At 48.5% G+C, this 12,910-nt stretch overlaps 1 protein-coding gene across 6 annotated transcripts in view; it reads left to right on the top strand.

The window, feature by feature from the left end:
* ZNF236 (zinc finger protein 236) overlaps nt 1–12,910 on the top strand; it is a 106,599-nt gene that overhangs the window by 21,089 nt on the left and 72,600 nt on the right. For 5 of the 6 annotated variants that reach the window (XM_042911193.1, XM_042911194.1, XM_042911195.1 and 2 more), the window contains 5 exons: nt 4,364–4,542; nt 6,533–6,657; nt 6,950–7,122; nt 9,214–9,357; nt 11,872–12,075. In XM_042911193.1, coding sequence (XP_042767127.1) covers nt 4,364–4,542; nt 6,533–6,657; nt 6,950–7,122; nt 9,214–9,357; nt 11,872–12,075 — 825 coding nt within the window. Of the gene's footprint in view, nt 1–3,557; nt 3,675–4,363; nt 4,543–6,532; nt 6,658–6,949; nt 7,123–9,213; nt 9,358–11,871; nt 12,076–12,910 lie in introns of all 6 variants that reach the window. The other variant, XM_042911197.1, reaches the window with a different exon arrangement.

The raw sequence follows: 12,910 nt of genomic DNA on the forward strand, positions 1-12,910 counted from the left end.
CGTACGTAACTTTCGGAGTCGTCTCTTGGTCGTATTTTCTCTTGCACACGCTTCGTCCGTATCCCTTCCCAGGTGGTTCCTCCCAGTGGAGCTCACCGTCCTTCCCTCTGATCACGGTCTACGGTTTCACTTCCCTCGTGTCAGTTGTTGTTAGGCTGTGAGACGAGGCCCCGCCTGCAGGCAGCTGGTCCCACCTGACCCTCAGCGTCTTTGCCTTTTACTGTCATGGCTGTGAGAATGTCAATGTTCCGTACTTTCCGACTCTGTTACAGTTTTTCTAGAAAGTCTTCTGAGAGACGTGTCTTCCTGAGATGAGGGGACTCCACGTTTCTCTTGCTGCTGTCCCTGCGATCTGGCTCCTGTCTCATAGCAGCCGGTCTCGGATCGTGAAGGATGGCGGGAGGGGAAGGGCGGGCACCGTCGGGGAAGAGAGGTCTGCGGCACGTGCAGGGACGCGTGGGTGCCCTGTGTGTGCCAAGAAGGCTTCCGGAAGCTGGAGGCAGATACTCGGTGACCTGACTTAGTAACCCCACGCCGGGCAGGAATTTGTGTCTGGGGGGCTTTCCAGGGGCACAAGAAAAAGGGCTTTGCTGTGCTTACTTCAGGTGTGAAAAACGTGTTGGCCTTACGTGAAAAGGAGGGAGCTCATTCTTGTCTTAAATGCTTGTATCAGGCTCCATCCAGGTTCTGTTTCCGTCGCTCACCTGTCTGGCCCCGTGCAGCTCAGAGCTGGCAGGGTCGCGCTGCCCCCTAGGCTGTCCGGGACCCCCTCCGCCCTCCTCTCTCTTTGAGGTAACCCTGTCGCGTGGTTCGATGAGGAGGACGAAGAGGGCTTCTCCCGAGAGTCACGGTCCTCACGCAGGCTGGTGGCGGGTGAGCAGGATTGGGAGGTGGAATATTTGGTCGGGTAGGAAATCTGTTACTGTGTAAGGAAAGTCTAGGTATTGGACCACAGTTCTCCGTCTTTCCCACATATGTGAAAGTAATGCGGTTTTGGCTGCCTTTCTCTGTGCGGTGTGTTTGTATTTCTGGGTGATTGTAGAAGAATATGGTGTATGAATGTGACTCCAGGCAGAAGTCCTGTAGTCAGTCACATGCAGAAATAGGCTGTAAGAATCCAGCTAACACGGAGAAGCCCTTCGTCCCAGGCCCCCTCACGGCTGAGATGCCTGGACGAGGCGGAACGGGCGGGTGGAGAGGGCCGGGGGAGGTGGGAGGAGGGCAGGCAGCTGGAGGGCGGGCCTCGGCTTCTTTCTTTCCTCCCCTCCACCTGGGCGGGTTGCTGGAGGAGCCTGGTGCCCCTGCCAACACCGTAGATGAAAGCTGCTTCCCCGTAGCCAAAACCGGCAAAAGAGTGGCCACCGTGGGAAGTCTTTCTGACGGTGCCCACCCTGCTCCGGCCAAATACCAACTGAAAACCCGCTCGGCAAGGCTTCCAGTGATCTTTCACCACGCCCCGTCCCTGTTCTCAGGAACAGATGGCCCTCTGATCCCGTGACCGCCTGGGAATATGTAGGAGCTGATCCTGCAGCCCTCCCCTGGTGGGAGGCGGCACCCAGGTTCCCCCACCTGATGGTGCCCGTGGAGCCGGGCTGGGACCTGACCTCCCATACTCTGTCTGGCAGGTGCAGGCAGTGGTCCGATTCTCTGCCCAGATAGTGTCCTTTGAGCCTCACCGCACCTGGCCGCAGCAACATTGAACCAGTTGGTGCAGGAAGGACTAGTCTGCCCTGGGCTTTCCACCCGTGGGGTCAGCGGGGCCCTGCGAGGTGAGCCTCTACCCCTGACCTGGTCCTGTGCTGCATCTAAGCAGAGTGACTGCCTGCTGAAAGATAAGCGGAGATCTAGAGTCTACAGCATAATACCCAAAGTGTCCAGGATACAGTTGAAAGTCATCGAGCAGACCAAGAGCCTCGATAGTTCCAACTCTAATGAGGAAAGACAGCAAATACCAACACTGAAATGACCTGGCTGTTGGAATTATTTGGAAGGAATTTTAAAGCAGCCATCCTAAAATTGCTTTACGAATGGTTTTGAAATAAACGAAAAGAATAGAAGAGCCAAAGGGAAATGATAGAGCGGAAAATGCAGTGATTGAAATAGAGAACGCAGTTGAAGGGCTCAGCAGTGGAATAGAAATCCCAGAGGCACCGGAGAAGGCCAGGGGCAGAGAGCAGCCTTAGATGCTGGAGCCTGGAGGGTGTGAGCGCGTGACTGAGAGATGGGGCGGCAGGGAAAGATCATTCGGTGGCCCCAGGGCTGGGGAGACGGAAGGACAGGTGTTACAGGGGGAGTGGTCCCAAGGCAGTTAGTATTATCATATTTTATACCCTGACTTGTAAAAATTCCGTCTTCGGCAAGGTGGAGGCTGATCAGAATGCCATGCATTTCCCTTGACGATTTCTGCTTGCCACTTGTCAGTGAGGGAAACTACGCAGAAGGGTCTGTTCTAGGGGAGGAAGCAGTCGTCACTTCCAGCCTCAAAGATTGCCGTTAGCTCTGACTATGGAGAATGCGGCACAGTGAGAAGACCCTTAGCTGTCCTCCGTGGCTCGAGGACAGGCTCCTTGTCAGGCTTCTGCAAGTGCCGCCAGCTGGCGGGAGGGCGGAAGGCGTGTCCTGGCTCCTTGGGCTTTCCCGGCGTGAAGCAGAGACCATGATGACGCGCTCCATCACGTGGCCTCTTGCTTTGGCCCGGGGGGTGGTTCTTGCCCTTGCTTTTACCAAATGAGCAAACTGCATAACCAGAGTTTTCACTCAGAGAACTGACAAATGTAGAGCTCTCCTAAGATGTACTACTCTGATCATTTGGTAAAAAGGTAAGTAAAAAGAGGATGGGTCTGAGCCAGAGCAATAAAAGAATAAGGTGAGGACAGGGCAGGGTGCTGGGGTCAAGTTTATTTCACAGTGACAAGATGGGAGGCCCGGGGGAGTCCTTAGTGAACGTGAATATTTTGCCATACAAATTGAGCGTTTTCTAAGAGATGCAGCAAATTAGGTGTATTTTTTCTTTTTGACAGTTTCCGGGAGAGAGTTCTCTTATTATCGACAAGATGCTAACGATTCGGTAGTTCATTATTTCCTTAAATTATTATAAAAGAATACTAACTTAAAGTTCTTTGAATTGAAATCATTATGGGGTTGCCTAATATATTCCATTCATCCCTGTCTTTTCCTGCTAAGGATGCTCTCAGTGTCAGTGAACCAGCTCATTTTAATAGGGTTTACACACATCCACAGGGCCATTATGTATAGTAAATGGAAGAAAGTCTGTTGAACGAAATGGTTATATGTTTTGTTATTTGGAGGCAATAGTTTATGCTCATTGACGGGTTACACTCACTTTTTCCCCCTTGCTGGGACAGTTTATTTTGCGGATCATTTAAAAAATTGTATTAGGAACTCTGAACGGGTAAGCTAATCAAACCTCGTGCTCAGTCAGTAGCCCCTACCGATATGTGTCATGCTGAGTTCTTCCTCTGTGCCGCGCTCTATGCGGTGTCTTTAGAGTACCGGTGAGGGCGGGCGTTACTGACATCCGTGTTTCACACACACAGTGGTTAACACCCAAATGCACGTGGCTCGTAACTGGCAGGCTTCATGTGAACCAACCCAACTCCAGAACATCTGGACCAGCATTACCTAATTGACATACGACTGATTTAAAATGTATAGTAAGTAGTCCTGCTACAAAAGAAAAAAAAAAAATTTTATTTTGGTATATTTTGTATTGAAAATATATCCAAAATATTATTCACATAATAAAAGTTACTGACCTGTCTTATGTTCTTTGCTTTTTGCAGTAAGTCTTTGAAATCCCGTGTGTATTTTATACGTCCTCACGGCACTGTTCAGACCACGCCTGTTTCACGTATGGAGCAAGCCAGGTCTGGACAGAGTCCCAGACTTTTCTGTGATAGACTCCCTGTAAACAAATTGCAACAATGAGAAATGTTTCCATTTAAAAATTTGCCAGCTGTTTTGTTTTAAGGTAGTCTATTAAACTATAATCTTAAATTGTGTCCTGACCCTTCTGTGGAGGTGAAGTCGTTCTGCCTCTCTAATGTGTCCACAGCACAGAAGGACAAGATGCCAGTTACAACAGCCAATTGGGAGCCGTTCACTCTGCCCAAAAATGGCAGTGTTCTCTCATCCCTTTCCCTGTGTTTCTATCTTTTACTTCCAATAAAGATTATTTTTATATACTCACATTTGGACATAATGATGTATTTTTTGAGGCGAAATCGTGCTTGTTCCAGAGGAAAGTGTAATCTGTGTATTGACTGTTCCCAACACCAGTTCTTGTAAGAAGTGATGGTTTTGAAACGCTTGCTCTGCTCACGAATGGTCTTTGCTGTTGCAGAACCTCATCTGCTCGGAGTGTGGGGATGAGTTCACCCTGCAGAGCCAACTGGCCATCCACATGGAGGAGCACCGCCAGGAGCTGGCCGGGAGCCGCGTGCACACCTGTAAGGCCTGTAGGAAGGAGTTCGAGACGTCATCACAGCTGAAGGAGCACATGAAGACTCATTACAAAATTAGGTATGAGCCGGGGCGCCTGCGGGGGTCAGTCGGCTGAGCGTCTGACTTCGGCTGTCATGATCTTACAGTTCGTGGGTTCGAGCCCCATGTCGGGCTGTGTGCTGACAGCTCGGGGCCTGGAGTCTGCTTCGGATTAGAGCCGAAATTTTAAATAGACGGCAGGCTGTATGGGTAGAGATTTTTCACTAGCATAGAGTATTAAAAGTTGTAGAACAAGATCCTGGCAATACGTTTTTACAGGTAAGTAACAGGGTTCAGATAAGCACCCTTTTTCATGAATCGCTTTATTTATACCGTCTGGTTAGAACTTTTGTGTTCTGAACACTGCGCTTAGCGTGTGTATAAAAACACGTAAATAAAGCTTAGTTTAATCATTACGAGCACCCCTGTAAGACCGGGTTGCCTTGCGGATGAGAAACCCGAGACTCCAGGACCAGGTTACTTTCCCACGGTTGTACAGCACCGAAGTTTCCAGTGTCAAGGAATCAAACCCTCATCGTCTGCTTTCAGAGCTCATAATGCTGGCAGCATGAGTGTGCTTAAATACCCGTGTGCATTTACTGCCAGTAAAACTTAACACCTCTTTCAAAGTTTCCTGTTCGATTTATTCCTGATTGTGTATTCTTGTTGCAATTTCACTTTCTTGATGCAATGGAGACGGGCTCTTCCCGGCCTGTGCTCCCGGGGCCTGGTGTCGATGCTCACGTGTCACACTCGCGGAGCCGAGTTCTCCGCCAGACCCTGAGAGCCAGCATCCGTTTTCTTGTTACCTACCCTTGTCACTTTGGCTCGCCACCGTTCCAGTCCCAGAGCTTAGGGAATATGCAGACTCTTAAATAACAACTACAGCCACAACCAGAGTGTCCGCAGCGGTTAATAAAGTGTGTGCCCCGCGGCCTCGGCGGGGCTCGTGTATCCTCTCGGGCGCTGTGGTTTGGATGTGGGGCCTGCACCCCATGTGGGGTCAGAGCTCTCTTCCCCTTCCCGCTCCCTCCATCTTGCCTGTTGATGATGCAGAGCCCAGCGAGGACGTCACCGTTTGAGCCGTGCTGCGTGTGCCCCGTCACACTAGATTTTTATTCTGATGAGGTTTTAGCACAGGTGGTTTTGATGTGTCTGGGAGGGTTTTGGAGAGATGATTAAGGATGACTAGGTGGTGGGCTTGCGCTCGGCCACGCTGGCTTCTGAGTCTGCTGAGGCCGAGGGACACACCGGACAGACAGACACCCTCGTCCTCACACTCCGTGAGGACTGCTCATCTACTCCTCAGGAGGCAGGGAGGCAGGCAGTGAGCGAGTGAGCGGAGAAGGGCGGTGGGTTGGGAGCCGCTGTGAGGAGGGCCCTTTGGGTCCAGGGCAGGGACCTGCAGCCAAGGGGAGAGCAGTTACCACAACTCAGCAGCGGCGAGTTTTCTGCGTTTGAGAGCAGAAGGGAGCCTGGTGTCTGGGAGCCCACTGTGGAGGCGAGTTTGTGGCGCTGAGGCCATCCTGGGCTGAGGATTTTATCCCCAGGGTAGTGGGAAGCCCTTCCAGGTAGGCATGCCTGTCCCAGATCATGAGCGAACCACCCTGGCGCCCCGTCTCGATGGTACTGACAGCGGGAGACCGGAGGATGGGGGGACACTTGGCAGCGTAGAGCTGTTTACCTTTGACCGTCACGGTAAAGCTTTGTCCACAAGGGACGTTCTGACCTCCGCACCCCCCGCCCCCAAGAAAACAAGACAAAAGGAAGTTTATCGTTTCATTATGTAGCAAAAAATGAATTTTATGGTAGTGAACACACAAAACAACTGCATGTATGTGTGCATCTGTGTGTGCGTGTGTGTGTGTGTGCGTGTGTGTGCACGCGTGCATACACATACTCCTCTGTGATTTCTCACTGCTGTGTGTTCTGACCACCAGTCAGCCACACTTTCCGGTAGCATTTGAATTTTGGAATTGTAACACAAAGGAGATGACTTCATGAGTGTTTCCCCCCTGTGTCACACTAGGGTGTCAAGTACAAGGTCTTACAATCGGAACATCGACAGGAGTGGATTCACGTACTCGTGCCCACACTGTGGAAAGACGTTTCAAAAGCCAAGTCAGTTAACTCGGCATATTAGGATACACACAGGTATGAAGTACGTTCACTTTTGGGTGATTTATGAGGTGGTTTAGAGGAAAGAACGAGTGCTCTAGAGCTAGCTAGACCTGGAAGATAATCTTGGTTTTTCGTCCTTTGTCGTGTGCCCGTGGTCTTCATGTTGACTAGGTCGTTAGATACATGAGTCTACAGTTATGGGGCGGCGTTCTGTCTGGACAGACAGGTTTTGGGTCTTGAGTTTGGTGGAACGTATTTCTCTCTTAGCTCATCCGGGGCTCCCACACTATGGAATTATATTTTGAGCATGTTTCTCCCTCCCTAGGTGAAAGGCCGTTTAAATGCAGTGAATGCGGGAAGGCTTTCAACCAGAAGGGGGCGTTGCAGACGCACATGATCAAGCACACAGGTGAAAAACCCCACGCCTGTGCCTTCTGTCCTGCCGCCTTTTCTCAGAAAGGGAATCTGCAGTCACACGTGCAGAGAGTTCACTCGGAGGTAAACGTCGCACGTGGGTGGGTGTGGTTTTCACGGGGCCGCGCTACGCGGCTCTTGAGCCAATGGGTGAGCCTGAGACATGCTTTTCTAGATTTAGGGTTGGTGCAGAGCAGACTTTGTTTTAAACAAGAAACAGATACCTGTAGATGGAAACCTTTTAGGCCGATATGGAAGAAACATAAAATATTATCCCTATGTGGCCTTGCACTGTCATAGCTCTGGTGAATAAATGTTTGAATATCATCATACCTTTGCTAGTTGTGATTGTTAACCTGTTTCATCCCTTTAGCAAACTTGAAACATGGACACTCTGAAGTGTAAGAAATTGAAAGATAAGAAACAAATTGAGGAAAAAAGTATTTTTCCTATTATTATTATTATTATTATTGCTAAACTTACATGTGGCCTCATTCGCATTTTTTGTCAGACAGACCTCTGGTCTGTTTATTTCCCTCCGTGTTAACTCTTTCAGTGAAACTGATGTTGACAATTTTTTATTGTCTGTAGATCTTACCGACTTGCAAAGCTTCTGGAAGTATATCTCTTAAGCAGGTTAACATTTGTTCTTACTGACTATCATGATTTGGTGTTTTTATAATCTAATTGTAGACTATAAATAAATGTTTAAGCGACACAAATACTTTTATCCAGGATCTGTTTATTTTGTGTAACTTTTGCAGAATTAAAACTCATATGTTTTCTTAATTTTTTGTTTTTTTAAATGTTTATTTATTTTTGAGAGAGACAGAGACAGAGCTTGAATGGGGGAGGGGCAGAGAGAGAAGGAGACACAGAATCTGAAGCAGGCTCCAGGCTCCGGGCTGTCAGCACAGAGCCCGATGTAGGGCTCAAACTCACGGACCGTGAGATCGTGACCTGAGCCAAAGTTGGACACCCAACGGACTGAGCCACCCAGGCGCCCCAGAATGAAAACTCATATTAAAATCAAATGTGTCTCTTTTTATTTTCCTTGGAATGAAGTCTTAAGTATCACTAAAATAAAAAAAACCTACACCCTTCACGTAGTTTATAAACAGATTCAGACTTCCGTATGCAGTGAGTTACTTTTAAAAACCAAGGCTTACTATCTCAGACCCAGAAACATGAGGAAGAACACGTAAATACTAGTGAGGTGGTAACAACGTGAGGTGAGGCTTCCTGTAGATCGCAGAAGAATAAATGTGGCCTGCACGCGGCGTTCTCCCAGAGCTGCTTCTGCCCAGATGAGGTTTCGGGATGACCGTTCACTTGTGTAGTGCCCAGAGAGACCTCGCTGGGACCCCGAGCCGCCCTGTGAGGTGCTCACCAGAGCTCCTGAGTTTGGAAAAGCCCTACACATCACTCCTTATCTCTGGTGTCCACTTCTGGCTACGTCACAGTGGTAGAAAGTAGTTGCTGATGTGGAATATTGGAATTGGTGATGAAAAATGTACACACTGGGTGACCATCTGTCCTCACGTGTGTGTATGAGCTCCCTAAAGGCTCAGTTAGGGTGATGTTTATATCTAACTGTGTAGCCTTTCTTTTTTTTTTTTTCTTTTTTTTTCTTAACGTTTATTTATTTTTGAGACAGAGACAGAGCATGAACTGGGGAGGGTCAGAGAGAGAGGGAGACACAGAATCTGAAACAGGCTCCGGGCTCTCAGCTGTCAGCACAGAGCCCGACGCGGGGCTCGACTCACGGACCGTGAGATCAGGACCTGAGCCTAAGTCGGACGCTTAACTGACTGGGCCACCCAGGGGCCCCAACTGTGTAGCCTTTCTAATTGAACATTGTGCTTAGCAATTTAAGAATTGAGAGTGTAAGTCAGATATTTTTACCAAATTATAATAACTGAACACTTCTTACTTCCAAACGTGTCCTGATTTGTAGAAAAGACTGAAATTTCAATTAGTCTCAGATTGGCATTATTGATTAAAGAATTGGGTCATTGATTTTAGAGCTGTCTAATTTGAATGAGGAGGTAATGTTAAATGGTTAGGCTGTTTCCGTCATTTTCAATAGAACGGTAAATTAGATTGGCTATAATTTAAACATTTTTATCTAACTGTTAATTGTAAAAAGCATTTTTTCCTTTTTTGTTCCTTAAGGTCAAGAATGGCCCTACCTATAATTGTACAGAATGTAGTTGTGTATTTAAAAGTTTGGGTAGCTTGAACACTCATATCAGCAAGATGCATATGGGTGGACCACAGAATCCAGCAAGTTCCGCAGAGACGGCGCATGTGTTAACGGTGAGTTTAGTAAGCTGGTTGATAAGAGGATGATGTCTTACCGAAATCTGTCATCCCAATTTTGACCTTTAAGATTGAATATTACTTAGAGTATTATTTAGTGCCGGGGCACCTGGGGGGCTCAGTCGGTTGAGCATCTGACTTCGGCTCAGGTCCTGATTTCGTGGTTTGTGAGTTCGAGCCCTGCACTGGGCTCAGTGCTCACAGTTCAGAGCCCGGAGCCTGCTTCAGATCCTGTGTCTCCCTCTCTCTCTGCCCCTCCCCCACTTGTAAAAAAACATAAAAAAAAATTACTTAATGCCATAAAGTGCTATGAAAGTTTCTAGCAGGTAAGGGCTGCTTTCTTATTTTTTTAGTTAGTGAAAGAAAATCAATCTTTTTAGACTTCAGAATGATACCAGATGACCCTGACTTATGGACTGTCGTTTGAACCAGTGAAAAAAGGACAAAATGTAATCATTAATTTCTGAATTTGTAATTCCTACAGTGCTACTGACAATTATTATTGAATGATCTCTATCCCTATGTTATTATAATTTAAGAATCAGTTATCCTTTCCAAATAAGGTTTCTCCATGTCTGATGTGACAGTGATAATTTTTTCCTGAGACTATGGACTTTTGGGAAACTAAGTTGTATCTTCCAGTACACGTATTGAAAGTTGTCTGACACACAAACTTTTGGGAGGAATCTCCAGCTTGGCCTTGGTCTGTTTCCTCTATGATGGCAGGATCTAAGTGTAGGCTTGTTTCCACCGCCGCAGACCCGCTGCGTCCAGGAATCTTGGAAGCGTTAGTGTGTGTTCGTCAGCACCTGCCTCCTGCCAGTGTAGACACTAGGCAGTGCTTAGTTCCTGAATGTGAGGGCCTCGTGTGTGCTTTCTGTTTTCTTCTCTTTTCTGCAGTATCTGCGGCATGGGATGGTTCCTCACCTTACCCCTGATCAGGGGGATTGTTGTCCATAAGTTCTGAAACTGGAGAACAATTAGAGACTAACGATTAAGTCTTCAAATGTCTATTTTGGGCTGTTTTTTAGATTAAAAAAAAAATTTTTTTAAATGTCTGTTCATTTTTGAGGGCGAGACAGAGAGCACGAGCAGGGGAGGGGCAGAGAGAGGGGGAGACACAGAGTCCGAAGCAGGTTCCAGGCTCTGAGCTGTCAGCACAGAGCCTGACGCAGGGCTCGAACTCACGGACCGAGAGATCACGACCTGAGCTGAAGTTCTGTGCTTAACCGACTGAGCCACCCAGGCGCTCCAGCTGCTAAGATTTTTAAATTCTGAGACTGCTCCTTTGCCATCTGATTGCTTCTTTCTTTTCTGGTTTGGTGAGGTTTCCTGGGAAGCCTAGTTAGCATTTTCCTTTTAAAGTTCTCTTCTGCTCCTTGAGTGGTCTGCCCGGGGCCACTGCCCACCGTGCCCTCGTCGAGATAGCCTGTGGCTCCCGGTGGCCGGTGGTGCTGTCGTCTTGCGCAGTGAGGCGGCCCTGAGCCCATGCGGGATGGAGCTGTGTGGCCTCCAGAGCCACTTCACATGCAGTTGACCGGGGAGCCAGCTCTTAAACTTGGGGTCCCTGGGGCAGAACGCAGACTTTGTTTAGTTGGGGGACTAAGTGCCAAGAAGGTGCCCTGATCCTCCCAAGGCGCCCCCGTTGTTGCCTCTTCTAGAGACAATCCCCCATTTCTGTTGCCTCAGGGTAAGTGCCTGTCACTTGTTCTGTGGACAAAGACAAGGGACTCATTGTCAGCCCTAAATAGTTTTCCATCATCTTTTTTTTCTAATTAATAGACTTGATTTCTTAGAGCAATTTTAGGTTTGCAGGAGAATTGAGCAGAAGGTGGAGAAGTCCCGTGTACCCCACCAGCCCCATGCGTGGCCGCCCCGTTGCTGCCCCCTTGCGTTTCCGTGCCGCGTCTGTCACAGCGGATGAGCGAGCGCTGCTGCTGTGCTATGGCAGTGACTCGGGTCCACGCTCTGTGTCGTGTGCCCTGTTGATTCTGGCAGACGCGTGGCGTCCTGTGTCCACCTTGATGGCACCACACACACGAGTGTCTCTGACTTCCACCCTCTTCTTGGTGTGGCATTTCAGATTCCTGAGTTTCTGGGTGATCAGGTCGGTCCCTCCTTGGATATATTCTTGTCTGTAGCTTCACTGCGCGTTTATTCCTCTAGCGCACGTGTTTTCCCGAAATGTCTTGAACTGTTTTGGCCACGGTGGTTTCTCTCTTATTTTATTTCGTAACCCTGTGCTCAAACCCCCACCTTGAACTGATTGTCTCTCCTGGCACTTAGAAAAATTTAAAAAGTGAGGCGAACAATTCACCGCATACGTTCCTTTAACAGCCAGTATTGTGCCCCATGTAAAAATCAGTGAGACGTTTTATTTAACATTTATCTTTTGGGATATTGTTAGATTTTAATGGTCGTAAGGAAGAGGTGCTGTTCTTTTTTCTGGTAAATTGAAGTACAAGTTAATGTGCTTCTTACATTTTCAACGACAATGCTGCTACGTTTCAGGCCACACTGTTTCAGACGTTACCTCTCCAGCAGACGGAAGTCCACGTCACGTCCGCGTCGAGTCAGCAGAATTCCCAGGCGGTGACCGATGTCATCCAGCAGCTCCTGGAGCTGTCCGAGCCGGGGCCGGCTGAGTCCAGCCAGCCCCCTCAGCCCGGCCAGCAGCTCAGCATCACAGTGGGCATCAACCAGGACATTTTACAGGTGAGACGCACCTGCCTGTTCCTGTCCGTGCTCGTCTGCGCCTGGGCTTCGTGACCGAAAAATAAATAGGCGGGGGCTTGTCAGAGGAGAGGAAGCATCAATAAAGATGCGTCCTAATTGAAAACACTCTGTCGCAACAAAATCTGCTTATTGAGTTGCTTATGGACAGTGCGGAATCCTAGATGGTTAATGCATAAATTTAGAAATAGTTTAAAACTTTCATTTCCTCCATGAGCGATTTACTTGAGATGAATAGGCTTTTCAGAACCTTCCTGTATTTATCCCCGTTGACGGAGGCCTAAGACATACCTCGTTCTTTGTAGAGGCTCTCGTGTAACTGTTTCGAGAGAGTCAGTCTCGTGTCTCCTCGGCCGTGTGGATGGTCCACGCTCCGGTGGGAGAGCGGCAGAACGAATCGGGGCAAAGTGCTCTTTTCTGATCCTTTCACCCCAGGCCAGCTGTGTCCTCAGACCCTTCCTTTGCCAACAGAGACGGCCTGCCTTCTCCACCCTATTTAGTTACTTGCCGTAACAACTAACCCGTCTCCTCTCTGTACCTTTTGGGACGAGTTGGTATAAAGAATCTCGGGGCGCATGACAGCCGACGTAAACTTTTGGATAGGCTCGCTGTAACTGAAAATGGCGAGTCCCAGACCCGTTTGGAGATAACCAACGTGGTCTGGGGTAAAATTCCTAAAAGGCTAATAAGGAATTAACTTCAGTTCCTTTTGATTTTAGCGTAGCGTGTTCTGGGTGGAGGGGAGGGGTCAGTTGTCAGAGCGGACATTTCAGCTTCCTAGGGTTGGGGGTCGAGCTTACAGGTGACGATCGGCGGC

The sequence above is a fragment of the Panthera leo genome, chromosome D3 (genome assembly GCF_018350215.1).
Source record: "Panthera leo isolate Ple1 chromosome D3, P.leo_Ple1_pat1.1, whole genome shotgun sequence".
NCBI classification, from domain to species: domain Eukaryota; kingdom Metazoa; phylum Chordata; class Mammalia; order Carnivora; family Felidae; genus Panthera; species Panthera leo.